We start from the raw sequence: 27202 nt of genomic DNA, 5'->3' as shown, positions 1-27202 counted from the left end.
TCAGGCGATCGAGAACATTCTGGCTAACATGGTGAATCCCCGTCTCTACTAAAAACATACAAAAAAATTAGCCGGGTATGGTGGCGGGCGCCTGTAGTCCCAGCTACTCCGGAGGCTGAAGCAGGAGAATGGAGTGAACCTGGGAGGCAGAGCTTGCAGTGAGCCAAGATCGCCCCACTGCACTCCAGCCTGGGCGACAGAGCTAGACTCCATCTCAAAAAAAAAAAAAAAGAAAGAAAATCTATATACAAGAAAAACGATGAATATGAGATTTTAGGGTGGTAAGGAAGGGAGCAGAATCTGACAGGCTAGAAATAGGCTTCAGAGAATCCTTGTTTCCTGTAGGTATGCACTGCTTATTATAGACAGTGCCACCGCCCTTTACAGAACAGACTACTCGGGTCGAGGTGAGCTTTCAGCCAGGCAGATGCACTTGGCCAGGTTTCTGCGGATGCTTCTGCGACTCGCTGATGAGGTAAGTTGTGGGATAGGGACAGAGAATGCCTCCTTTCAGTGGCTGTGAATTCCAGGAGCCTTGCTAGGAGGCCAAGACATCAGTGCCTGAGATCATCAAGCTCTATTAGAAAAGGAAGAAGAGAGACATTAGTTATTCGTTACTTTGTGGGGGAAAGTGGTGGCAGCATTAAGGCTCTTGGAGTGTCTATGGCCACAAAATTGACATTTATCCTTTCCCCATCAGTTTGGTGTAGCAGTGGTAATCACTAATCAGGTGGTAGCTCAAGTGGATGGAGCAGCGATGTTTGCTGCTGATCCCAAAAAACCTATTGGAGGAAATATCATCGCCCATGCATCAACAACCAGGTAAGGTGTTGATGGGATCAGTTCTTCTTTTCGGAATGTCATGTTAACTGTGAAGCAGACATGAAGATATAACATTTTCATCTAAGCCCTGTTAAAGCTACTGTCGTATAGACACTTAGGAACTCTTGCTAATCTAATTAACATGCTCTGGTTGGTATAGATGTTTTAGTTCATAAAAGAATTAAAAACCCACAAGTGTGGAAGAATGAATATGAATAATTGATATGCCTCTCCCCCGTTATTTAAAAAATGTTTGGGCTGGGCACAGTGGCTCACACTGGTAATCCCAACACTTTGGGAGGCAAAGGTGAGAGGATGGCTTCAGGCCAGGAATTCGACACTAGTAAGGGCAACAAAGTGAGGCCCCTGTCTCTACAAAAAAAAAGTAGCTGGTGTGGTGGCGTTTGCCTGTAGTCTTAGTTACCCAGGAGACTGAGGCGGGAGGATCAGTTGAGCATAGGAATTCGAGGCTGTGTTGAGCTATGATCACACTGCACTCTAGCCTGGCAAAAGAGCAGGACACTGTCTTGAAAAAAATTTTTTTCTTTTTTTTTTTTTGGGATGGAGTCTCGCTCTGTCACCCAAGCTGGAGCGCAGTGGGATGATCTCGGCTCACTGCAAGCTCTGCCTTCGGGTTCACACCATTCTCCTACCTCAGCCTCCCAAATAGCTGGGACTACAGGCGCCCGCCACCACGCCTGGCTAATTTTTTTGTATTTTTAGTAGAGATGAGGTTTCACCATGTTAGCCTGGATGGTCTCAATCTCCTGACCTCGTGATCCACCCACCTCGGCCTCCCAAAGTGCTGGGATTACAGGCATGAGCCACCATGCCCGGCCTAAATTTTTCTTTCTTTTTTTTTTTTTGAGACGGAGTCTTGCTCTGTCGCCCAGGCTGGAGTGCAGTGGCGCGATCTCGGCTCACTGCAAGCTCCGCCTCCCGGGTTCACGCCATTCTCCTGCCTCAGCCTCTCCGAGTAGCTGGGACTACAGGCGCCCGCCACCACGCCCGGCTAATTTTTTTGTATTTTTAGTAGAGACAGGGTTTCACCGTGGTCTCGATCTCCTGACCTCGTGATCCACCCGCCTCGGCCTCCCAAAGTGCTGGGATTACAAGCGTGAGCCACCGCGCCCGGCCAATTTTTCTTTTTTTAATGTTTGTTTTAATATGGACAATCCACTGAGAGGGGCCAGGGCAAAAATGGATTCTGCCAGGTTGGAAATGCACTAAGGAAAACAGTACAGAAACATTCCCAGGGTCCTTCTAGGAAGAATATATGTCTAAAAAATTTTCAGCTCTGTTATAAAGTCGGGAATGGAATTGTTTAATTATAATAAATTGGTGCTTTGGTCTGTGTCTTTGGGTCAGATTGTATCTGAGGAAAGGAAGAGGGGAAACCAGAATCTGCAAAATCTACGACTCTCCCTGTCTTCCTGAAGCTGAAGCTATGTTTGCCATTAACGCAGATGGAGTGGGAGATGCCAAAGACTGAATCATTGGGTTTTTCTCTGTTAAAAACCTTAAGTGCTGCAGCCTAATGAGAGTGCACTGCTCCCTGGGGTTCTCTACAGGCCTCTTCCTGTTGTGACTGCCAGGAAAAGGCTTCCGGGAAAACAGCTATTTTATCAGCTTTTCTGATGGTGTAAACAGGAGACAGGTCAGTAGTCACAAACTAATCTAAAATGTTTATTCCTTCTGTAGAGTATTAATCTCTGTGTGTTTTCTTTGGTTTTGGAGGAGGAGTATGAAGTATTTTTGACATGGTGCCTTAGGAATGACTTGGGTTTAACAAGCTGTCTATTGGACAATCTTATGTTTCCAAGAGAACTAAAGCTGGAGAAACCTGACCCTTCTCTCACTTCTGAATTAATGGTAAAATAAAATGCCTGAGCTATGTAGCAAAGGGAATGGGTCTCTGCACAGATTGTTTTTTTCTGTCAGTAAAACTCTCAAGCAGGTTTTTAAGTTGTCTGTCTGAATGATCTTGTGTAAGGTTTTGGTTATGGAGTCTTGTGCCAAACCTGCTGGGCCATTAGCCCTTCACCACCTACCTGCTTGGTGTTTTATTGCTAAGACTAACTCAAGATAATTCTAGAGTCTTAAGCATTTCAGGCCAGGTGTGGTGTCTTGGCGCCTGTAATCCCAGCACTTTGAGAGGCTGAGGCGGGTGGATCGCTTGAGCCCAGGAGTTTTAAGTCCAGCTTGGCCAAGATGGTGAAACCCCAGCTCTACAAAAAATGCAGAACTTAATCTGGACACACTGTTGCACGTGCCTGTAGTCCCAGCTACTCCATAGCCTGAGGTGGGAGGATCACTTAAGCCTGGAAGGTGGAAGTTGCAGTGAGTCGAGATTACACCGTTGCATTCCAGCCAGGGTGACAGAGTGAGACCATGTTTTAAACAAGAAAGCATTTCAGAGGCTAAGTAAACATTTGATTATGAGGCTTCTAATAAAGTAGTTATTAGTAGTGAATGTGCTGTTCATAGCAATTATTGCAGTGCAAGCTATTTCAAGACAGGGTTTCCATAATCTTTTTGGCACTGTATAGGGGTGATCAGTTTCTGTTACTTTAAGATTTGAAACCAGAAAGGAAAGTCCCACTTGCAGATGATTGTGCTTAAAACCTAGTGGAAAATAAAAGAAAGACATACCATGGCTTGCCTTGTGACCCTTTTTTTTTTTTTTTTTTTTTGAGATGGAGTTTCACTCTTGTTGCCCAGGCTGGAGTGCAATAGCGTGATCTCGGCTCACCACAACCTCCACCTCCTGGGTTCAAGCAATTCTCCAGCCTCAGCCTCCCGAGTAGCTGGGACAATAGGCGCCCACCACTAGGCCCTGCTGATTTTTGTATTTTTAGTAGAGATGGGGTTTCACCATGTTGGCCAGACTGGTCTCGAATTCCTGATCTCAGTGATCTGCCAGCCTTGGCCTCCCAAAGAGTTGGGATTACAGGCACGAACCATCACACATAGTCCTACAATGCTTTGTTTTAAAAGCATTTCATCTTTTTTGAGACAGTCTCTCGCTCTGTTGCCCAGGCTGGAGTGCAGTGGCACAACTCACTACAACCTCCACCTCCCAGGTTCAAGCAATTCTCCTGCCTCAGACTCCTGAGTAGCTGGGATTACAGGCACATGCCACCACGCCTGACACATTTTTTTATTTTCAGTAGATAAGTTTTTCACTATTTTGACGAGGCTGATCTTGAACTCCTGACCTCAGGTAATCCGCCCACCTCGGCCTCCCAAAGTTCTGGGATCACAGATGTGAGCCACCGCTCCTGACCTGCCTTTAAGGATTAAGAATCAGGGGCCGGGCCGGGTGCGGTGGCTCACGCTTGTAATCCCAGCACTTTGGGAGGCCAAGGTGGGCTGATCACGAGGTCAGGAGATTGAAACTACGGTGAAACCCCTGTCTCTACTAAAAATATAAAAAATTAGCTGGGTGTGGTGGCGGGTGCCTGTAGTCCCAGCTACTCGGAGAGGCTGAGGCAGGAGAATGGCGTGAACCCGGGAGGCGGAGCTTGCAGTGAGCCGAGATTGCGCCACTGCACTCCAGCCTGGGCGACAGAGCAAGACTCTGTCTCAAAAAAAAAAAAAAAAAAAGAATCAGGGGCCAGGCATGGTGGTTTACGCCTGTAATCCCAGTACTTTGGGAAGTCGAGGCGGATGGATCACCTGAGGTCAGGAATTCGAGACCAGCCTCAACATGGAGAAACCCCGTCTTTACTAAAAATACAAAATTAGCTGGGCATGGTGTTGCATGCCTGTAATCCCAGCTACTCGGGAGGCTGAGGCAGGAGAATCGCTTGAACCTGGGAGGCGGAGGGTGTGGTGAGCCGAGATTGCACCACTGCACTCCAGCCTGGGCAACAAGAGCGAAACTCCATCTCAAAAAAAAAAAAAAATCAGAGACTGGGCCGGGCGCTTAGGGAGGCCAAAGTGGGTAGATCACTTGAATCAGGAGTTTGAGGTCAGCCTGGGCAACATGGTGAAACCCTGTACAAAAAATTTAGAAATTAAAAAATTATTTGGGCATGGTGGGATGCACTTGTAGTCCCTAGCTACTCCGGTGGCTGAGGTGGGAGGATCCCTTGAGGTTAGGAGGTAGCAGCTGCAGTGAGTCCTGATCACACCACTGCACTGCAGCATGGGTGAGAAAGCAAAGCCCTGTCTCAAAAAAAATCAGATTGAAAAGTAGCATTGTCAATGTCCCTGGAAGCCAGATGCCAAATGGAGTTTATGGGACTCTTTTTTCCCCCTTTACCTCATTTCACTAGTTAGGACTTCCAATCCAGATCTTACCCAAAGTGCTCAGTGACCACCCAAAACATTTTCCTGTTTTTTACATTAATTTATTGTATATTTAAGGTATACAACATGTTATGAGATATTAACACATATAAGGAGGCCAGGCACGGTGGCTCACACCTATAATCCCAGGACTTTGGGGGGCCGAGGCGGGCAGATCACCTGAGGTCAGGAGTTCGAGACCAGCCTGACCAACATGGAGAAACCCCATCTCTACTAAAATTACAAAATTAGCCGGGCGTGGTTGCACATGCCTGTAATCCCAGCTACTCAGGAGGTTGAGGCAGGAGAACTGCTTGAATCCGGGAGGCACAGGTTGCGGTGAGCCAGGGTCGTGCCATTGCACTGCAGCCTGGGCGACAGGAGCGAAAGAAACTTCGTCTCAAAAAATATGTATATACAAAACTTAGCTGTGTGTGGTGGTACACACCTGTAATCCCAGCTACTTAACAGGCAGGAGAATCGCTTGAACCCAGGAGACGGAGGTTGCAGCGAGCCCAGATCGCACCACTGCACTGCAGCCTGGGTACAGAACAAGACTCCATCTCAAAAAAAAAAACAAAAAACATTATAGTAAAATGGTCTTAAGTGTCCTATGACACTGATTTCCTTGCCAGGAAGAACAGTTTTCAGCCTGGTCTGGCTCAGGTACCTTTTCCTCTGAATGCTCGTGTTATTGGTGGCTGGGCCAAGCCCTGTTTATTTTCTGTACAGAGTAGTCAGTGTTCCTAAAGATTAAAAAAAACCCTTTAAAACCTCTTATTCACACCTTAATCTTTTGGTGACAGGTCTCACATGAGCTGGCTAGGAAAAAAAAAAACTGCTACAGCCTTGCTTGAAAGTCCTCTCAGTGCCACTGTGCAGGATGCCATCCAGAGCTTCCTTAAAGGTATTGGGGGAGACGAGGGATGCGGGTGACAGAAATACCAGGGTAACCTTGTTTGTCCCTGAGGACATTATTGAGACCCTTAGTGGGAGGGATTTCTGGTAAGGGGCAATTTTGTGTTTGCCTGTTCTTTGGGAATATCACCTGGAGATAGATGGATTCCCAGACCCACCAAATCTAGGTTTTAGACCAAAAAAGAATGTTTTATTATTAGAATTGAGTATATCTCAGGTCCTCTTTCATTACTACACCACAAAATAAATCTGGGGGCCAGGAACGGTGGCTCACACCTGTAATCCCAGCACTTTGGGAGGCCGAGGTGGGTGGATTGCCTGAGGTCAGGAGTTCAAGACCAGTCTGGCCAACATGATGAAACTCCATCTCTACTAAAAATACAAAAAAAATTAGCTGGGCATGGTGGTATGCCCCTGTAATCCCAGCTACTCGGGAGGCTGACGCAGGGGAATTGCTTGAATCAAGGAGGTGGAGGTTGCAGTGAGCCAAGATCGTGCCACTGCACTCCAGCCTGGGTGACAAAGTGAGACTCCTCCAAAAAAAAAAAAAAAAAATCTGGGTTGGTATAATAAAGACACAGTGACATTCTGGATTCAGAGGTTGGTTCTTATATGAAAGCATCTCAATCTTTTTTTTGAGACAGAGGTTTGCTCTTGTTGCCCAGGCTAGAGTGCAATGGTGTGATCTCAGCTCACTGCAACCCCCGCCTCCCAGGCTCAAGTGATTCTCTTGCCATAGCCTCCCTAGTAGCTGAGATTACAGGAGTGCGCCACCATACCGAGCTAATTTTTTTTTTCTGTATTTTTAGTAGAGATGGGGGTTTCACCATGTTGGCCAGGCTGGTCTCAAACCCTTAGCCTCAAGTGATCCACCCACCTCAGCCTCCCAGGGTGCTAGGATTACAAGCATGAGCTACCACGCTCGGCCTAAGCATCTCAGTCTTAAATTTTCTTCTAGGTGGATTTAGGGGTTGGTGCTTGTGGCCCTAAGAATGAACATGAGAAGGGCAGGGAGTACCTGCTTAGTTGCAATAGGCCTTGTTTAGGCTAAAACTAAGCTCGGTACCTGTATTTTATATACTGTAGAGCATTAACCATAACCTGCCTGCAATAGCGTCTGTAGGTGGAAACAATTGTGGAGTTGTCAAGTAAGAATAAAGAGCTGATAACATCAAATTTGGTTTATTTCAAGTTTGTAACAAAATATATTCTAGGCAACTTTTCAGACATTGTTTTATATCATCATAAACCCTATACCACTGCTGTCATTCCAAAAGCTGCCAGGACACTGGAAGTCATCAAGTGGTCCAGCCCAGGAATACAGGTAGAATTGACATGATAGGTGATTGATAAGAAAGCAATGTCTATGGGCCACTCTGATCCCTCTTTTTACCTTGGTAGGTAAGGTATGATCTTAGGACTATATGTATTGAGTCCTATTAGTCAGTGAAAAAGGTTAAAGTGACAAGTTCTGTGCTTTGTTCCTATAGCTTTGAAGTTCATCCACCTCACCAGCAACTGGAAGGTCTCAGGTCTTGCAGGCTCCACCCATGTGTAATCGTGGGGCAGGTGTGAATCTTGATTTTTTTGAGAGATTACTCAAGGGAGAGAACAACAGAAACTGAAGCCATGAGTACTGCCCCAATTCTAGATTAGGTTAGAGGTTAGAATAAATTAACTAATGGGGAATGGTAGTGGGTAGCAGTCAGACCCAAGAGACAGATTTGTGTGGTTTCCTGATCTCAGCAAGGTCTAAGGAAAAAAGCCTCCCCGCCCCCCCGCGTTAAATAGTGGCATCAAGTCATGAAGGCCAGTGAAATGTGGTTAGTCTCCTAAAGTGACTTCCAATTCTTCCAGGTCCTTCTGGAGAGCCAAATCCTAGGGAGACAAAGAACAAATCTAGGACTCAAAATTTAAACCAGCATTTTCCCAAACCGGTGGAACCTAAGAAGAGGGGCCCTTTGCTTCCTTCCTGAGCTCTGCTACAGTCTTTTTCCTACTTTCCCAGGATAGCCTGGAGCCTATTAAATCTGTCTCTTTCCCTAGAGGTAGACTCTTTTTTCCTAGGGAAATAAGACATCTAGGAAAGATTCTTTTCTAAAAATGTCACATGATGATTCAGTGATGACAGGCAGTTTTGTTTTTTTTGAGATGGAGTTTCGCTCTTGTTGCTGAGGCTGGAGTGCAATGGCACGACCTCAGCTCACTGCAACCTCCACCTCCCGGATTCAAGCGATTCTCCTGCCTCAGCTTCCCGAGTAGCTGGGATTATAGGCATGCACCACTAGGCCCAACTAATTTTGTAATTTTAGTAGAGATGGGATTTCTCCATGTTGGTCAGGCTGGTCTTGAACTCCCGACCTCAGGTGATCTGCCCAACAGGCAGTATTAAAAAGCCTTACCTCCTTCGTGACATCTGGCAGCTCCAGGGCCAACTTCATCCACCATCTAGCTTCAGAGTTTTTCCCTAGTTCTCTGTAGCACTGAAAAGAGACAACAGTGAAACCTGATACTGTGTACTTTCAGGAGTTCCCAGATCTATGTTGAAGTAGACAAATGAGTTTACCTTGGAAATATATACCCTTCCTGCTTTGGAAAATCCTGGCTGTAGTTCTTCAGCCTGGGAAAAGGGACAAAGATATTTCAGTAAGAGGTTCCTATATTCTAATCAAGCTGAAGTTTATTAAACTAGATTTCTAGTCCCCAACCATGTGGCTGATTCAGTGGGTCTGAAGAAATCTATATTTCTGATAAGCTGTGCAAGTGATTCTGATTTTCCCATAGAATAGGCAAACACAAAATTGCCCCCTACCAGGAAACCCCCCCCCCCCATTAAGGGTCTCAATGTCCTTAGGAAAAAACAAGGTTACCCTGGTGTTTTTGCCTGCCACCTGCCCCTCTCATACCTTTAGGAAACTCTGGAGGGCATCTTCCACCGTGGCACTGAGAGGGCTTTCAAGCAAGGCTGTAGCAGTTTTTTTTTCTAGCCAGCTCAGGTGAGAGACCTGCCACCAAAAGATCAAGGTGTGTATAAGAGGTTTTAAAAGTTTTTTTTATCTTTGAGGATATACTGAAAATAATAGGGTCAAACAGGGCTGGGTCCAACCACCAAATAATACGAGCATTCAGAAGAAAGGGCACCTGAGCCAGAGAGGCTGAGGATCTTGTTGTTCTTGGCAAGGAAATCGGTGTCAGAAGGCATTTAGGACCATTATGTCAAGCACTGAAATGCAGCTTACCTGATAGCACCACCTGCCAAGAAGAAAGTGAGCCATGGGGTTTTCTGGCTGGAGAGCAATGGCTTTGTCCACATGCTCCTAAGGGCAAAATGTAAATATAAACTAATGTCAGACACCAGAGTTGCTAAAAGAAAGGCAAGGGCCGCATGCAGTGGCTCATGCCTGTAATCTCTGCACTTTGGGAGGCTGAGGCAGGTGGATCACCTGAGGTCAGGAGTTCAAAACCAGTCCTGGCCAACATGGTGAAACCCCATCTGTGCTAAAAATACAAAAATTAGCCGGGCATGGTGGTACATGCCTGTAATCCCAGCCACTTGGGAGGCTGAGGCAGGAGAATCGCTTGAACCCAGGAGGTTGCAGTGAGCCAAGATCACACCACTACACTCCAGCTTGGGCGACAGAGTGAGACTGTCTCAAAAAAAAAAAAAGAAGAAAGGCAAGTCACTGAGGCTGTAGAAAAGTTTGGCAGGGAGCTGGAAAGGAGCAGGGAATCTGGGATAGGCCAGCACAAGGAAGGAGGAAAAGCCTGTCCTCACCTTGAAGCTAAAGCCACTCTGGATGCGCCTCTGGATGCTCTCATGCTCAGCCAGCTGACCACAAAGCACCGCATACCTAGGGGGGAAGCAGCAAGCTCAGGGACAGGGGCTGAGTACCATCACTGCAAGGAATGGATGCCCCACCCACAGCCTAGTTGCATTGTCCCCTATCCCTGTACCCTCAACTAGAGCTGAAAATACCTAATTTTCATCTGTACATAATCCCCTCTCTTCACAGACCTCTGGCCCCAATTAGTATTCTTTAGTAGATAATGGTAGGCTTACAAGTCTCTAAAGTATTCTAGGTATAAAAAAAGCTGAGTCCACCACAGTAAATCTCTCTTACACTTAAGAATATTTACGCAAGTTCTCAGTCCGTATCTCCAAATTTCCCCTCTCTCATAAGGAGTACAGCCACAGGCATTAATAAAAACTTGAAAAGCATGAAAATAATCAGCATAAAAGTATAAGACCTGACTATACTACTTATCTTCTGGGAAGACAAAAAAAGTGGGTCTCATTAGCCTTTAAGCATACAGGTGTATCACTGGGACTTGGGAAGCAATTTCTTAGGATAGTCACATTGGGAGGGGATATTCTAGGAATTTCTAATGTTAACTTGGAAACCAACAGAACCAGAGGAAGAAAGACCTCCTATATATGCCCTCTCCCCCACATCCCCCCTCCCAAAGGGAACCAACCAGCCAGCTTCCCATCGTCTGTCTTCAGAAACAAAGTCTTACTCTCCCATCCCCCCAGCATTGTTCCTAGCAGCACAGTTGACATTAGATGAGTAACCAGCCCAAGTTGCTTTTTCATGTATATGCTAAGTATGGGGCCGGGGGGCGGATATCAGACATTTCTAGAGGCTCATTTCCATGTTTAATCCAAACAGCTGTTCCTCAGGAATAGCTATTTATCCTTGGAAGCCCAGGGAAGCAATGACACCCAAGAAACAGTTACCTGGCCTCTGAGAAGAACCCTTGCAGAGACAAAAGTTTCAGCAACAGATGGAGAAATACAGCCTCTCACTTAGCTCACAGTCTGAGGGTGGAGACATGGAAAGCAAGGGTGGCAGTGGGAAAGGAAAGGAACATTTTCACTAAAACTCAGGTGCTGGAACCAGACCCCAGGATATGAGTTAGTCCTGGCCCAGGTAAGTTGACAGAACTTTGCCTCATGTGAGACCACAAAAAGGGCTGATGTTTTTACAGCCTAATAAATTGACCACTAAACTTCCCGGGGGGTGAGCTCACATCTCCTCACAACTGCCTCACGCAAACCAAGCAAAGAAGCCAAAGTACCAGCAGCCAGGGATCACACACAGGGGAAAGAAGAGCTTGTGCAGGATAGGGGAGCTGTAGATTGTCCCAGCCTTCTGAAAGCCAAGAACTTGTTTTGTAGCTAGGATAACTCTTAACAAAGCTACTCATTTCTCCAAGCCCCATCAGAAAAAAAGCTTGTATTCCCCGCTTGCCTCATCCCTAAGCCACCTCCCCTACCAGAAACTTCCCTTGTCTCTGGCTAGGGGTAGACTGAGGCATGTGGCGATACAAGCCAGAGCTCCCTCTCCTGGATCCTTTGGAAAATGCCTCTGCGGCCTAGGCAGAGAAAAGAAAGGGCTGTCCTCTGCTTTGGCCCTTGCTGGCTCTTCCCAGAACACTGCAGGGTGTTATTACCACAGGTGACAGTCAGCACTCTCATCCCCCTTCTCCAGAGCAGCCTCTGCTTCTTCTTTTCCTGTAGGACAAAGGTAGATCCAGAGTTGACATAGCTCTTATGCACACTTTCATAGGAAGGCTTGTGGGAAGAATGACTGCCTTAGCTCTCACCAATCCCTGCCCAGCTTGGACTTGTTTGGAAATAGTTGTGAACTTGAGCAGAATGAAAGGCCGCAAAGAGGCCAGGCACAGTGGCTCACGCCTCTGTGCTGTGTAATCCCAGCACTTTGAGAGGCTGAGGCGGGTAGATCACCTGAGGTCAGGAGTCGGAGACCAGCCTGGCCCAACATAGTGAAACTCCATCTCTACGAAAAATACAAAAATTAGCCGGGCGTGGTGGCAGGCGCCTGTAGTCCCAGCTACTCAGGAGGCTGAGGCAGGAGAATCACTTGAACCCGGGAGGCAGAGGTTGCAGTGAGCCGAGATTGCACCACTGCACTCCAGACTAGGTGACAGCAAGACTGTCTCAGAAAAGGCTGCAAATGGCTTTTAAGGGAAGACTTCAGGGATGACTTCTGCTTCACCTTGGCTTCCCCATCTGTCATTAGAAACCCGTTAGCTTTTTATAATGCCCACCTGATGTGCTTGAAGCAGATTTTAGCATTTAAAATATAAAAGGTACCAGCCAGGCATGATGGCTTATGTCTGTAATCCTAGCACTTTGGAAGGCCGAGGTGGGTGGATCACTTGAGGCCAAGTGTTTGAGACAAGCCTGAGCAACATGGTGAAACCTTGTCTCTACTGAAAATATAAAATTAGCCAGGCATGTTGGCACATCCTGTAGTCCCAGCTCCCCAGGAGGCTGAGGCAGGAGAATCACTTGAACCTGGGAGGCAGAAGTTGCAACGAGCCAAGATTACACCACTGCACTCCAGCCTGGGCGACAGAAACTCCACCTCAAAAAAAAAAAAAAAAAAGATCCAACACAATCAGAAATTGTCCCCAACAGACCTTGCTCTGTAGGGGCAGTGTCCGTGAATCTCAAGTTGTATAAAATTTTAGTAAGTGGGGATAGAGATCACAGCTTTGAAAAAATTCTCTAAAGGGGATGGGTACATTGGCTCACACCTATAATCCTAGAACTTTGAGAGGCCAAGGAGAGGATAGCTTGGGACCAAGAGTTCAAGACCAATCTGGGCAACATAGGCAGACCCCATCTCTTAAAAAAAAAAAATTCTCAAAAGGATCCATGATCCAACAATATTAATTAGCTCTAGGCCAAAACTCTTTCACAAGAGCCACATGGACTGAGGTCTGACCAGAGATGACGTTCACTTAGTCTTACCCAAGTTTTCTAGGTTAGTGTTCTAACAAAGAAATGAAAACCCATACACATGAAAGTTCTGACAAGCGTCACTTAAGAGTATCGAGGCTGGAGCTTATGGACCACCAGATAAGGACCATCATGCCTATGCACAGGAAAAGACACTGCAACACAGGAATTTTTTTTTTTTTTTTGAGACAAGAGTCTCGCTCTGTCGTCCAGGCTGGAGTGCAATAGCACGATCTTGGCTCACAGCAACCTCCGCCTCCGGGTTCAAGTGATTCTCCTGCCTCAGCCTCCTGAGTAGCTAGGATTACAGGTGTGTGCCACCACACCTGGCTAATTTTTGTATTTTTAGTAGAGACGGAGTTTTGCCATGTTGGCCATGCTGGTCTCAAACTCCTGACCTCAGGCAATGCACCCGCCTCAGCCTCCCAAAGTGCTGTGATTACAGGTGCGAACCACCGTGCCCAGCCAAGAATTCTTTGAAGAAAACAAGTTTGGAAGGAACATGGAGAAAATTGAACAAATGTAATGTATTGAGGTGGTAAACTGGCTAATCTGAAATGTTTTCCTTTTTTTTTTTTTGAGACAGGGTCTCTCTGTTGCCCAGGCTGGAGTGCAGTGGCGCAATCTCAGCTCACTACAACCTCTGCCTCCTGGGCTGAAACAATCCTCCTACCGGCATGTTCCACCACCATGCCTGGCTAATTTTTTAAGGTTTTTTTTTTTTTTTTTTTTTTTGGTAGAGACAAGGTCTCATTATATTGCCCAGGCTGGTCTCTAACTCCTGGGCTCAAGCAATCCTCCTGCCTTGGCCTTCTAAAGTGCTAGGATTATAGGCATAAGCCACCACACCTGGCCACAAATGCATTTTTAAGACAACTGATGCTGTGAAAGACTCTACCTCTCTTCCCAAACAGAAGGACCACATGGCCCCACCAATGAGGGATGCTGCCTCTTTGGGGATTTCTCTCTGCCCTCTTCAAAGTACTGTCTCACTAGGAAAATAATAGCAATGAATGAGACAACTAGTTCCTGCCAAGCTAGACATACAGTGTTGTAGACAAGACATTGCCTGAGACCCCACACAATGACTACCTCCTGGTGGTCCAGCTCCTAGAGATACAATAAAATAAACTTTATACCCAGTAAGGATAATTCTTAAAGGCTGTGATCTCAGAGCAGAACTTTCAAAGACATTCCAGTCATCTGACCTCCAGCAGGTAAAGATTTGTCCATGGGTGCTAAGCTCAGGCCAGACCAACCAAGTGCTGCCCCTCTAACCACTGCCTCCACTTCTGTCTTTGGGGTTCATGCTGGCTACTAGCACTAATAAGAGATGATCAATGATCAAGAGGGAAAGGAAAGGTTGTTGACATGAGTCCAAAAATCAGCCCAAAAGCTGACTGAGAATCCTCACCTAAAATTTAGGAGGGAAAACAAACTTTTGGAGAGAAAAAGTAATCTTAAATAAGCATCTTTTGTTAAAACTTCCAGGAATTGCCGGGCGCAGTGGCTCACACCTGTAATCCCAGCACTTTGGTAGGCTGAGGCGGGTGGATCACGAGGTCAGGAGATCGAGACCATCCTGGCTAACAGTGAAACCCCGTCTCTACTAAAAATACAAAAAATTAGCCGGGCGAGGTGGCAGGTGCCTGTAGTCCCAGCTACTCGGGAGGCTGAGGCAGGAGAATGGCGTGAACCCGGGAGGCGGAGCTTGCAGTGAGCCGAGATTGCGCCACTGCACTCCAGCCTGGGCGACAGCAAGACTCTGTCTCAAAAAAAAAACAAAAAACAAAAAAAAACTTCCAGAAATTTTTCTGAGGGTCTACAGAGACATCCTACTCAATTGGTCTGTTCTTTCTCCATCGACAGAATTCTACAAATGTTTAGAATGTTAACATTGAGGTATTGTTTGAGTACACATTATCAAGGATTCAATAATATTTGTAAGGCTGTACTTATAATAGAAAGGTAGACAAATCCATTTTAGACAGTTAACTGGCCAGGCACAGTGGTTTATGCCTGTTATCCCAGCACTTTGGGAGGCCTAGGTGGGTGAATCACTTGAGGCCAGGAGTTCAAGACCAGCCTGGCCAACATGGCGAAACCCCATCTCTACTAAAAATACAAGAATTAGTCGGGTATGATGGCATGTGCTTGTAATCCCAGCTACTAGGGAGGCTGAGGCAGGAGAATTGCTTGAGCCCAGGAGGTGGAGGTTGCAGTCAGCTGAGATCAGGCCACTGAACTCCAGCCTGGGCAACAGAGAAAGAATGTTTAAAAAAAAAAAAAAAGATATTAACTGAACCACAGACCTAGAAACCCATTACCCATTGATGGTACCTGACTCAGTGTGTGGAGTTCAGCAGGACACATCAGGCTCTAAAGTCCAAGGATTCTCTGACCTCATGACAGACAAGGCCAAGCCCTGACTGAGCCTGGCACAGGTCAGATGCACCCTATCCTCCAGGGTGGAGCCTTTGCCAACAGACTTGCCAAGTGGATTGCGGAGTCTTCTAAGCTAGCTATATTCTTAGAACACCTGCCCCACCGGCTCCATAACTGAAACCAGATTTCTAAGCAGCAGCAAAAAACCTCAGGTTAAGAAAAAAGGTTTTGCCCTCTGTGGCTAGAGAGTGAGAAAAATGAGTAACATTGATAGGATACAACTACTCCTAAAAACACATGCACGTGTGTTACTAATCAGCATGATATACAGATAAGCAAAGACTGCTCTCTTCTTCCAGAGGAGAAAGCAAGGGTCTTTGGGAGCCAGAGTTTGTCCCTAGCGGGTAACTGAGCCACAACTGCTGACAGCATCTTGGTGGTTCCCCGGGTCCCCAGGCAGATGGGCCAGCTCCACCCCTGAATCAGTCAGTCACCTTCCCACAGGAAACTGTCAGCACTTACCATCTAGGGCATATGACTTCTTCTCGCTCACCTCCTCAGTGAGCTCACACATGTCACTGTAGGCTCGGGCCAGGCGCCAGAGAAAGTCCTGCCGGCTTCCATACTGCAGACCAGACAGAAACGGGTGAGGCCCCTTTTTCCTCAGCTGTGGAGAATGGGGGCCTTGGCCTTCCCCCACACCCTAGGTTTGAATTTCCAAGCTAGTATGTTACAGTCGTCAATATCAGGCCAGCTCCTACACACAGCCTTCCCCCTAGTCATCCCTTCCCACGTGCAGTTAATGTATGACACATTCTCTGTCTAGCCAGTAGCTTGCACAATCACAGGGTGAGGGCATTCTGGCTTCCTAGAACTGCTGGGAGGAAAGGTCAACTCCAAGATGTCATAAGGCACGGGAGGTCTTTTGCTGACACATGAAGAAAGTGTGAAAGGAAAAGGGAAACATCTAACTTCTGGTGGGGGGCATTTATACCTGGGTGGGCATAAATTTTGTCAGTGAACCTGAGAAGAGAATTATGGTTGAGTGACCTACACAGTTGTCACTTGTAATGCGGCTGGCAGCTTGGACTCTGCCTCAAGGGAAACAAGAGGAGAAAAAAAAAAAAAATACAGTTCTTTCCACATTTCCCCCTAAAGGTGAGAGGTAGAGCTCTTTCTACAGTAGCTCTACAGAAGGCAGAGAACTACACTCCCCCTCCCCAGAGGGAAGGCAGCTCTGGGGCAAGCAGTACACTGGCCCTAGGGTCCACACTGGGCCTCCTTGGAAGAGGATATGTGACCTGGGGGACAGATGCAAAACCAGCTGTCTCACCATTTCTCGTCCCATGTCACCTTGTAGGGGCAGTAACCACATGGGCCTTCATTCCCCAGGGGTCAGGAGCAGAGAGATGGAGGGAGGGAAGGAGAAGCAGACAGGCAGCTGGAGCCTCACCACCAGCTTGTTGTTGAGCAGCAGCTGGAAGCCCTCCCGCTTGCCTTGCTCATCACCGCTGTGCAGCTCATCAGCCTGTTGCAGGAGGGGCAGCACGTCCTCCAAGCCTGAGGAACCTCCAGCCTCCAAGGCACTGGAGGCACCCGAAGCTGCCTCTTCCTCCAGGTCAAGAGAATCCTTTCTCCCCATCTTCACAGTCTCGCAGCTCACTTCATCTTCCCCGTCCTCACTTTCTTTGTCAGAGTCCCGCTCATTGTCAGATTCCGCATTGGCTGTTGTGTAACTGGCAGAGAAATGTAAGGGACAACAAGAGGATTATTCAGCTCAGAGCCCCTAGGGTCTGTCTATCCCTCACCCCCAAAGAAGCACTCTACATGGCATTGTCCAAAGCACCAAATCACAATCATTCATACCTCTTAAGGGCAGACTTTTTTCTTTTTTTTTTTTTTTGAGACAGGGTCTCACTCTGTCACCCAGGCTGGAGTGCAGTGGTTCCATCTTGGCTCACTGAAACCTCCACCTCCTGGGCTCAAGCAATTCTCCCACCTAATTGTTTTGTAGAGATGGGGTTTTACCATGTTTCCCAGACTGGTCTCAAACCCCTGGCCTCAAGTGATCCACCCACCTCCGCCTCCCAAAGTGCTGGGATTACAGGCATGAGCCACCATGCCCAGCAGAAATCATTATTTGAGAGAAAGTTTCCTATGGGAACTAAGGGCTGAGAAAATGATCCGGGAAGGAAAGAGTAGCTAACCAGCTGGGGCCCTGTGACAGTTAAGACAAATGTGAGAAGCCCCTGCTCGTTTTTGCCTTATCAGTCAGAGACACTTGCCAGAACCAACATGGGTGGGTGCAGCCTCAGGCCATGGGCAGCCACACACATCCACAAACTCGTAACCTCTGGCCCCAGTCAACAACCAAACCTAAACCGCAACAGGAGTAGCCCTTAGTAACCTTGAGAACTTAAGGGTGTGAGGAGAGGTGATAGGAACCACTTTGCAGCCAGAAGCAAGAAGGGGAAGACGATGCAAACCACCCCCTGAAAAGGTGTTTGGGGGGCTGCCATATGCCAGGTGGCTCCTAAGGAGCCCCAACCCTGATGCACCCACTAAAGAGGAAGCCGAGTTTCTCTTGGATCTCAGCCACCAGCAGCTGATTAGGGTGTTTTCCCTAAATGCCTAAAATAGATAAGGACTGAGCAGGGGAAAAGGTAGGACTTCTGGGGGTCAGAAGCAAACACAAGGCTGGGCGTGGTGGCTCACGCCTGTAATCCCAGCACTTTGGGAGGCTGAGGTGGGTGGATCACGAGGTCAGGAGATCGAGACCATCCTGGCTAACACAGTGAAACCCCGTCTCTACTAAAAAATACAAAAAATTAGCCAGGCCTGGTGGCGGGCACCTGTAGTCCCAGCTACTCAAGAGGCTGAGGCAGGAGAATGGGCGTGAAGCCGGGAGGCAGAGCTTGCAGTGAGCTGAGATCGCACCACTGCACTCCACCCTGGGCGACAGAGCAAGACTCCGTCTCAAAAAAAAAAAAAAAAAAAAAGAGTAGGCTCTCTGTGGCTGGAGCAAAACAGGACTGAAGGAGAGATGACACACACACCTACAAATAAAGTCAATACATGACAGCCTAACGTCAGGGCAGAAGTGCTGTCCTGCCCAGAAAACCAGAAACCACAAGGCGGCAGGCTCTGGAGGTTCTGGAAGTAAGAAACCAGACCTGGTACCCAGTCCGTGCTGACTGCATCCTTACAGAGGAGCTTCAGCCTCGTCTAAAAAAGAGGCCCCAGACACAGCTACTACAAGAACTTGTAAGGTATTTAAAACCTTTCCTAAACACACCTTTGTTTTTTAAGAGGTTATCCAAGTAGATTTCTCCTTTAGTTATTAGAAAAACAAAAACAAAAACAACACCTTTAGAAATTAAAGGGACAAGGATAAGTGTCATTAGATTTCGTAACCAACCTGGGTACTGATGAGTGAGACCACCCACGGGCAACCTAGAGAATGAAACTCCCAACTGCACCTGCCAGATTGAGAAAAATCAAACCAGAGTCTCCTCTGCCCAGCCAGGCCCAAATGCAAAATGGGTAGGTGGTTTATCTGGAATGGAAAGCTGGAATTACATCATCTCCCTTTGCTAGAAAGAGGGGGAGACCCTATTTCTTGCTGGGTTGAGGGCTGCCTCAGCCAATCAGGAGTCTAAACAGGAGTCTCTCTGCCTCCAGCACTCCCAGGGAGGGACCTAGCCCTGCTGGAGCCCAGGCATCAGCACAGAATCCCCTGGAACCTGAGCTGTGATGCTGCCATCCCTCTGGATCCTAAAGGCCCAGCTCACAAAGCCAAGAAGAGAGGTCAGGGAGCCTTGCTGCCACAAATAGAGTGAAAGATGGTACAGCCCTGTGAGGCAGGGAGGCTCCAGGGAAGCTGGCACAGAAAGTGGACTTTAATTGCATCTCAGCCCCACTTTAAGGAACCCTCATCAATCTGAAACCCTGCTGCCTGGGGCAGCTTCTGCGGCCTCAGAAGAGATTAATCACATGCCAAGGGCTACCACGTTTACACCATTCTCTCTCACTTTCCACCTCCCAGACTAACCTAGCCAACCCTTGGAGAAATCTACCAGAGAGGAGTGACCCTTTTAACATACCCTGAGGCTTTTGAGATCTGCCAGAGACGAGCAAGAGACCTTTGAGAAGGCCCTTTGGTCCTGTGCACTCCGGAGGACAGGAGTTCCCACAGTGGGCCAGAGACCCAAGGCTCCCTCTGAGCAAGGAGACCGCCACTCTACTCTTAAGCAGTAATGAAGGACTCAGTTACACACATCTCCCCTCCTGGCAATTAAGTTTCTCTTAACTCCACCTAAACCATGTTAGAGACTGAGTGTGAGGCCTTCAAAGATAACCAGGCACATGGACCCTGACCTTGAGATAAGACACAACTTAATGAGGTCATAAATGCCCAAGCAGTCTTCACGATGAGGCTGCAGACAATCTCTCTTGGCTGAGATGCCTGGGAAGGCTTGCTGGAGGAGCTGGTGTTTTAAGGCAAGTTGGGTTCTGACAGAGGGAACTCAAGCTGTGTTTGGTACAACGCCCGGGGAACAAGCTCACAGAGCTGCACAATGATTCTGCCTCTGCCACCCTCAATCTCCTGAGAACTCAAAGTTGTTATTTGGAAGAAGGAAGGAATACAGCTTTCAGTGAAATCAAGCAGCCCATCAAATCTCAGCCCTTCATCCCTCAAAGCAGCTCTCCTTGCCCCAAGACACACATGTTCAAAGCCATTTCAGAGTTTGTAGACTCCTAGAGCTCCCCCTTGACCTACATGGCAATGACCATGGCACAAAGAATCATTCACCACGGCCACTGCCCTAGAGAACATCCAGCTCAACCACAGTGTTGCACCACCACCTGCTCTCATGCCACGGGACTGGGCATGGGACACAGCCTGATGGAGCTATAATTAAGAAACTCACCCTTCCCCTTGCCCCATCACAGATGTCTGGCAGCCCTGGCCTGCTCCTTGTGGCCTTGGGAGTGAGCACTCCCAGCAGTGAAGGACCCACAAGTGTCCCTGGTTAACTGCTCTGGCTCCCACTGACCCCAGAAGTTTGTACTTTATTTTTTTGAGATGGAGTCTTTCTGTCGCCCAGGCTGGAGTGCAGTGGTGCAATCTCGGCTCACAACAAACTCCACCCCCGGGGTTCAAGTGATTCTCCTGCCTCAGCCTCCAGAATAGCTGGGATTACAGGCGCATACCACCACACCCAGCTAATTTTTGTATTTTTAGTAGAGACAGGGTTTCGCCATGTTGCCCAGGCTGGTCTCGAACTCCTGACCTCAAGTGATCTGCCCACCTCAGCCTCCCAAAGTGCTGGGATTATAGGCATGAGCCTCCACACCCCAGCCTCAGTAATTTTTTTTTTTTTTTTTTTGAGACAGAGTACTGCTCTATCACCGAGGTTGGAGTGCAGTGGTGCCATCTTGGCACACTACAGCCTCCACCTCCTGGGTTCAAGTGATTCTTCTGCCTCCGCCTCCTGAGTAGCTGGGATTACAGGTGCCTGCCAACATGCCTGGCTAATTTTTGTAGTTTTAGTAGAGGTGGGGTTTCACCATGTTGGCCATCTGGTCTTGAACTCCTGACCTCAGGTGATCTACCCGCCTTGGCCTCCCAAAGTGCTGGGATTACAGGCCTGAGCCACCGCGCCTGGCCTAGTCCAACTTCTTTAAATCATCACAAAGAGGACCAGGTGCGATGGTTCATACCTGTAATCTCAGCACTTGGAGGCTGATGTGGGAGAACTGCTTGAGGCCAGGAGTTCAAGAACAGGCTGGGCAACATAGTGAGACCCCATCTGTAAAAAAATAAGTAAATAAAATTGGCTGGGCATGGTGGCACATGCCTGTAGTCCCAGCTACTCAGAAGGCTGAGGCAGGAGGACCACTTGAGCCCAAGAGGTTGAGGCTGCTGTGCTGTGATGGCACCATGGAACTCCAGCCTGGGCAACAGAGTGAGACCCTGTCTCAAAACAAAACAAAACAAAAACAAAAACATTTGTGAAGGGCCTCAAGTTTTTTTTTTTTTTTTTTTTTTTTTTGAGACGGAGTCTCGCTCTGTCGCCCAGGCTGGAGTGCAGTGGCACAATCTCAGCTCACTGCAAGCTCCGCCTCCCGGGTTCACGCCATTCTCCCGCCTCAGCCTCTCCGAGTAACTGGGACTACAGGCGCCCGCCACCACGCCCGGCTAATTTTTTTTGTATTTTTAATAGAAACGGGGTTTCACCGTGGTCTCGATCTCCTGACCTCGTGATCCGCCCGCCTCGGCCTCCCAAAGTGCTGGGATTACAAGCGTGAGCCACCGCGCCCGGCCAGGCCTCAAGTTTTGTTTGATCTTGGGCAGAGCTGTGACCTCTCCTTCTGTTCAACCTCCTTACAGAGTTCAAACATCAATTCCCCACCCAAGTGGCCTGCTTCCTTGGGTTGCAGAGATGTTCTTTACATCTCAGTGCCCACTATCAACTACTTCCTCCGTCTCTCTCTTCAATTCAGATATATCAAATATTAATTTCATTTTTGCCCCCCCTTTAACACAACTTCTAGAAGCATCTCTTGGCCCAGAGCCATTTAGGTAAATTGAATAGAAAAGGGCCACCTCTGCTTGCCCTTGAGAATACAGATAATAGGGATCTGACAACCCAGGCAACAGCAGTCCCCCATGGAGGAGCAGAGAGCTCTTCACCACCACTCCACAGGTTTCTGGAGACCCCTGAGCAGTCATCAAATCCAGCGTTGGTGATAATGATGTTTCAGTCAACCATGGACTGTGCACGTAACAGTGGGTGCATACGATTATAATGGAGCTGAAAAATTCCTATTACCTAGTATTTACATTTTATTTTATTTTTTGAGGCAGGGTCTCGCTCTGTCACCCAGGCTGGAGTGCAGTGGCACAATTATGGCTCACTGCAGCCTCAAACTCCCGACCTCCCAAGTAGCTGGGACTACCGACCCATGCCACCATGCCAGCTCGTTTTTTTTTTTTTTTTTTTTTTTTTTTTTGAGATAGAGTCTCTGTCTCCCAGGCTGGAGTGCAGTGGTGTGATCTCGGCTCACTGAAACCTCTGCCTCCTGGGTTCCAGCAATTCTCTTGCCTCAGCTTCCCGATTAGCTGGGATTACAGGCATGCACCACCACGCCTGGCTAATTTTTGTATTTTTAGTAGAGACAGGGTTTCAACATGTTGGCCAGACTGGTCTAAAACTCCTGACCTCAGGTGATCTGCCCACCTCGGCCTCCCCCAGGTAGTTATTTTATGTAGAGACGTGGTCTTGCTGCCTTGTCCAGGCTGGTCTCAAGCTCCTGAACTCAAGCAATCCTCCTGTCTCGGCCTCCCAAAGTGCTGGGATTACCCATGAGCCACCACCGCACCTGGACTGATTTTAACTTCTAGTTTCCATGGGCCCGCTTATAGCTAATTCCTCTGATCCAGCATAAAACTTGGCTGTTCTCTGCACCAGTCTTTCCCTTGAGAAGAATAAAGGCTGGACAAGGAGAAATCGGCCTCTAGGCCTCACACAGGCTACCTGAATGATTGGAGCTAGCAGCAGACAAGGTCAGATGCTGCTACTGACAACATCACACTCTATCCTTGGGACCAGAGTTTCAAAGTGGTGCTAGTGGTTTAAACTCAAAACGCCCTTAGCATGACCAGACTTGGAGGAGGCTGTCCACCAGACTCCTGCCAGCTGCCCCACCTCACAGAAAGGCCTATCGTCAGCCCTCCTGGGCCACTGAGAACTCAGGACATCCACCTCCCACCTGTAAAAATGCAAAGGATCACAGGCAAGGCTCCCCTGTGGGAAGAGGGTGACTCCCAGGGAGGAGCATGCTTCGTGCTTAGACATCTCCGTATACCAGCTCAGCCACCCAAGGAAAGGAACAAAGTCAAACAATGCTTATCGAGTCCTTGTGATAACATAGAAAAATGCCCAAATAATATATCATAACTATGTAATAAACTAAGATAACAGATGCAAGCAATAACTGCTATTAACATCTACATTTGTCTGAATGACATAAATTGGATGGGTTTTTGTTTCAACTCTTCTGTATTTATTATACTCTTACCTGTTCCAAAAATCATTTGCACAGCTTGGTTTGGATTTTCCATTGATAATACTTTTACAAAACACAACCTGGCTGTAGCCATAACTGCCTCCAAGAGAGACAACTCACCCCCCTTCACTCTCAGCATCTGTGAACGTGGCTCCCGAGGAGGCCGTGAAGTAGACAGAGCTGGAGCCAGTGGAGTCACTCCTCTCCCGGACAAACGGAAACCTTCGCCGCCGAGCCACTCTCTGGTTCTCTTCCATGTGGGATCTGGAAAGCAGGCCCCATCCCGAAGGGTACGATTAGGTCCCATTCAGCCTGTCTTTCTGCTCACCATGGGGTGCCTTGTACTACTGCTCCTCATTAAAGGGCCAAAAGCAGAGAAAATCCTAGATCTCTAACCCTCAGGAGGGTAAGCAGGGCAGCTTCCTGGGCCCAGCCCGCACGGACAGACCAGGTTAGGCAAACAGAGCGCTTCAGCTGCTACAACAGATCAACCATGAGAGTCCAGAAGCAGCAAGGAGCATGTGCAAGGCGAGGTACCAAATGTACAGCTTCGACCCAGATTAGGCTAGAAGCTATAGAACTGGTTTATTCTTTAGAGACAGACAGCAAAGGCCAGAACACACCTCAGCTGAAAAAGCTGCAGGGGAGCGATAAAGCAGGAGAAGAAGCTGCATTACTCACCGGACCTCCCCAACAATCTCCCCCGCAAGCCCTCGCAGGCTGCTTCTCAGCTCTTCCACCTCCCGCCGCAGTGCCACAAGGCTGGTCAGCACAAAGTCCAGGCGGTCCAGCACCTTCTCCTGTCCTTCCCGTGGAAGGCTGGGCAGCACTGAGGCATCTCCAGCCCCACCTGGGACAGCCCGCAGGAGCATCACTGAAGGAGGGACGAATGGGAGCCAATGACACACAGGAATATGGTGGGGAAGAGATCTCACACCCAGAATTCAAGAATACCTGCTTTCCATTGGAAGAGAAGGCCCAGTGACGTTCAGATAGCACACGTTCACAGCCAGGTCATGGTAACAAGTCTCAAGAAACTACCCAGGGATCTCTAAACAGGAGCCCTCTGCTCCAAGAACCTTCCATACCAGAGCCCTTCAGGAATGCTGCACACCACGACAGACAATGTAACATGCTTGCCCGAGTGTGGAACCTAAAGGAGGACAGCTGTCCTGCTAGAGTTAAAAAAAAAAACCTTTACCCCACCATATAATGCCCAATACCAGGGAATCAATACTAACCACACAGCAAAACTAAAACTAAAACTGAGCTCCCTCAAATTCTGATCTCTCACTTCACAAAGAATAGTAGGGAAAACTTGGAGTTTCTCCCAGAACTTCATTTAGTATATCAGAGAAGGACTAGGAGAAAGGGGGCAGTTATTAAGAGAAAAGGTACACCAGAAAAAGCCCATCCAAACCGCCTCAGAAAGACACCGTTACTAAGCCCTGCTGACCCAACCCTAGATCTCACTCTGAGTAAATTCCAGCAGTGAAATGCTAGCAAAGTGACAACCACCTATGGTAACTGGACTGGAAAATGCAAAAACAAAAAGGAAACCAGAGAGGCAGGACCCTACAATATGGCAAGCATAAATCCCTTCTTAAAGGAAATCTGGTAAAAAACTAGGCCAGGCCGCAACATACATCTAATAATGCTCAAGAATGTAGCGCAAGAAAGATGCCTGGCAATGTGGCCACTTTCTTCTAATCTGAGAAGAAAGACTACTGCGAAGCAATTACAAACAAAATACAAGGGAAGGAAGCGCACTCCAATACTAGATTACCACAAGATTATAAAATGCTGACAATCATTTGCAATCTAAGGTGATAGCTCTTTGAAGACTCCAAAACTAACTTTTCCAAACCATCTAACATTGGTAATCAGAGAAAACACTCATTTCCAATTAGCATGGGAGTGAGATAATGTAAACGCTCCTCTTGGCCAGGTGTGGTGGCTCACGCCTGTAATCCCAGCACTTTAGGAGGCCGAGGCCAGGAATTCGAGACCAGCCTGGCCAACATGGGGAAACCCCATCTTTACTAAAAATACAAAAATTAGCTGGGAGTGGTGGCACGCACCTGTGATCCCAGCTACTCGGGAGGTTGAGGCACAAGAATCACTTGAACCCAGGGAGGCAGAGGTTGCAGTGAGCCAAGATCATGCCACCGCACTCCAGCCTAGGCAACAGAGCGAGACTCCATCTCAAAAAAAAAAAAGAAAAGAAAAAAAGCACTCCTCTTGCACAAAGCTGGTAGTAGTTTGAACCAGCCCTAGATCCTTTGCTCAAACGAATTAACAACTCTGCAAATCTGCAAGAACTACTCATTTCAGCTGTACAGGCTGCCAGCCACATTCAGCTTCAATTGCATTAAGCGTGCTCCTAGCCCTATGCCGTAGAAAGTCCACTGGACCAGGTCCAACCTTGCCACTTAATCTGTGACAGCCTCAGGAAAGTTATACAATCTTTTTGAATCTTGGTTTCCTTATAGGAGGGATAAAAAAAAAAAAACCTTGAATGAGATAGTTGCCAAGTTGTCTTCAAATTCTAATATATGATTTAATAAGTAAGCCTCAAGACTTTTAATCCCTACAAGATTATTATTTTTGCCTTCTTTTGGACTCTTACTCTACTTATTACACACCTCACCCAACACTAAGCAAGTGCCTTTAACACCCACATAGCACTATTGTGGCCAGAACTAAAAGTGAAAGTTAAACAGTCTTTTTGAAATATACTTTCTTGTGAATACAGGGGAAAGGGTAGAGAAAACCACGACTGCTTTTTTTTTTTTTGAGACAGAGTCCCACTCTATCACCCAGGCTGGAGTACAGTGGGGCAACCTCAGCTCACTGCAGCCTCCGCCTACCGGGTTCAAGCGATTCTCGTGCCTCAGCCTCCCCAGTAGCTGGGACTACAGGCCGCGCTACCACGCCCGGCTAATTTTTGTATTTTTAGTAGAGATGGGGTTTCACCATGTTGACATCTGGTTGAATGTTGGCCAGGCTGGTCTTGAACTCCTGACCTCAGGTGATCCGCCCGCCTCGGCCTCCCAAAGTGCTGGGATTACAGGCGTGAGCCACCGCGCCCAGCCCGACGACTGCTTTTTCAACAAGCTTCCAAAAAAGTGAAACCCTAAAGCACTTCTCTCCGTTACCCTGTCCCACAGTCTCCACTGAAAACAGCCCAAACCCCAGGCCCATTAGTCTGCAGTGACCGCGGTCTCAGGAGACGGGCTCCTACCCTGGCGTCCGGGCTCTGAAGGTTGCGTATAGTCCAGGGAGTTGGGCAGGCTCTGGCTGCGGCCATGACGCTGGGTCCGTTTCCATCGCTGGCTGTAAAGGAGGCACAGGAATCCAAGGCCGGCGGCGGTACCCAGCAACAGTCCCAGCCCGGCACGGGCACCACCCAGGACTCCCAGTCTAGACATGCTGCACCTGCTGCCAGCAGAAGTCACCGGGAGCAGGCAGGCAGGCAGACGGGCGGGCGGGGGTAAGGAGAGAGAGAGATTCGTGAACCCGGTAAACCCACCCTCAAGGCTGAACCCCGGCAGCTATCCCCTTGCCCAAACCCTGAGCTCCCGATTACGTGCACCCCAATCTGAACCCTAAGGCTTCCTCCAGCCTCCTGGGCCCCACTGCCGCTCCCCTCACCCAGCCTGGACGTAGCCGCCCCTCCAGCACACCCCCCGACCCGGGTCACAGAGTCCGGCTTCTGGGCCTTCAACCCCCACCTCAGCCTCATGACACTGCAGACCACAAACCCGCCGCCCTGGCTGCAAACTCCTGGCCTTCCCCCGCGGCCCCCGAAGACGCTATGGCCTGGCAGGAGATCCACTCAGACCCTTACCCGGCCGCCAGCCACCATGGCAGCAGCCGCCGCGGGCTCACGCTGTCAGTGACCGTGTCGTCATGCAGACGGCGCCAGCTGCTCGGCGCCCT

At 48.3% G+C, this 27202-nt stretch overlaps 2 protein-coding genes across 7 annotated transcripts in view; one reads left to right on the top strand and one right to left on the bottom strand.

Annotated features, from left to right (window-relative positions):
• The window catches only part of RAD51 (RAD51 recombinase), a 39592-nt gene extending 33040 nt beyond the window's left edge, over positions 1-6552 (top strand). Inside the window, exons 8-11 of one of the 3 annotated variants that reach the window (XR_004251601.2) lie at positions 346-475; positions 701-822; positions 2191-2479; positions 5922-6552. Coding sequence is in view for 2 of the 3 variants with exons in the window: in XM_032174317.2 (XP_032030208.1) it covers positions 346-475; positions 701-822; positions 2191-2314 (376 nt within the window). In the remaining variant the exon portion in view is untranslated. Of the gene's footprint in view, positions 1-345; positions 476-700; positions 823-2190; positions 2781-5921 lie in introns of those variants that run through there. The other 2 variants (XM_032174317.2, XM_058427424.1) reach the window with 2 other exon arrangements.
• On the bottom strand, positions 403-27202 carry RMDN3 (regulator of microtubule dynamics 3). Of its 4 annotated transcripts, none has more exons than XM_032174314.2 (13): positions 26995-27075; positions 26505-26701; positions 23942-24134; positions 23381-23524; positions 16641-16923; positions 15710-15812; positions 11488-11548; positions 9809-9884; positions 9273-9350; positions 8940-9038; positions 8600-8653; positions 8436-8516; positions 403-577 (listed from the first exon to the last, which is right to left on the bottom strand). In XM_032174314.2, exons 1-13 carry the CDS (start codon positions 27003-27005, stop codon positions 539-541), a joined length of 1419 nt encoding a protein of 472 aa, XP_032030205.1. In that variant the 5' UTR covers positions 27006-27075; the 3' UTR covers positions 403-538. The 4 variants fall into 4 exon arrangements, with proteins under 4 accessions (XP_032030205.1, XP_032030207.1, XP_032030206.1 ...); XM_032174316.2 differs by lacking the exons at positions 403-577; positions 26995-27075 and adding exons at positions 7200-7911; positions 27111-27202; XM_032174315.2 differs by lacking the exons at positions 403-577; positions 26995-27075 and adding exons at positions 7200-7911; positions 27111-27166 and having other exon boundaries at positions 26505-26698.

The sequence above is a fragment of the Hylobates moloch genome, unplaced genomic scaffold (assembly GCF_009828535.3).
Source record: "Hylobates moloch isolate HMO894 unplaced genomic scaffold, HMol_V3 SCAFFOLD_14, whole genome shotgun sequence".
In the NCBI taxonomy this organism is placed as follows: domain Eukaryota; kingdom Metazoa; phylum Chordata; class Mammalia; order Primates; family Hylobatidae; genus Hylobates; species Hylobates moloch.
The sequence above is the reverse complement of the archived record's forward strand: the minus strand, read 5'-3'. Positions and strand labels throughout refer to the sequence as shown.

Bases quoted from the DNA above. Each gene is read 5' to 3' on its own strand.
- RMDN3 (XM_032174312.2), bottom strand. The intron at 11,549-15,709 runs GTAAGTGCTGAC...TTTGTCCTACAG, and splicing joins GAAGTCATATGCCCTAGATG to GAAAAGAAGAAGCAGAGGCT. The intron at 9,039-9,272 runs GTAAGCTGCATT...TTTTGGTGGCAG, and splicing joins TTGGCAGGTGGTGCTATCAG to GTCTCTCACCTGAGCTGGCT.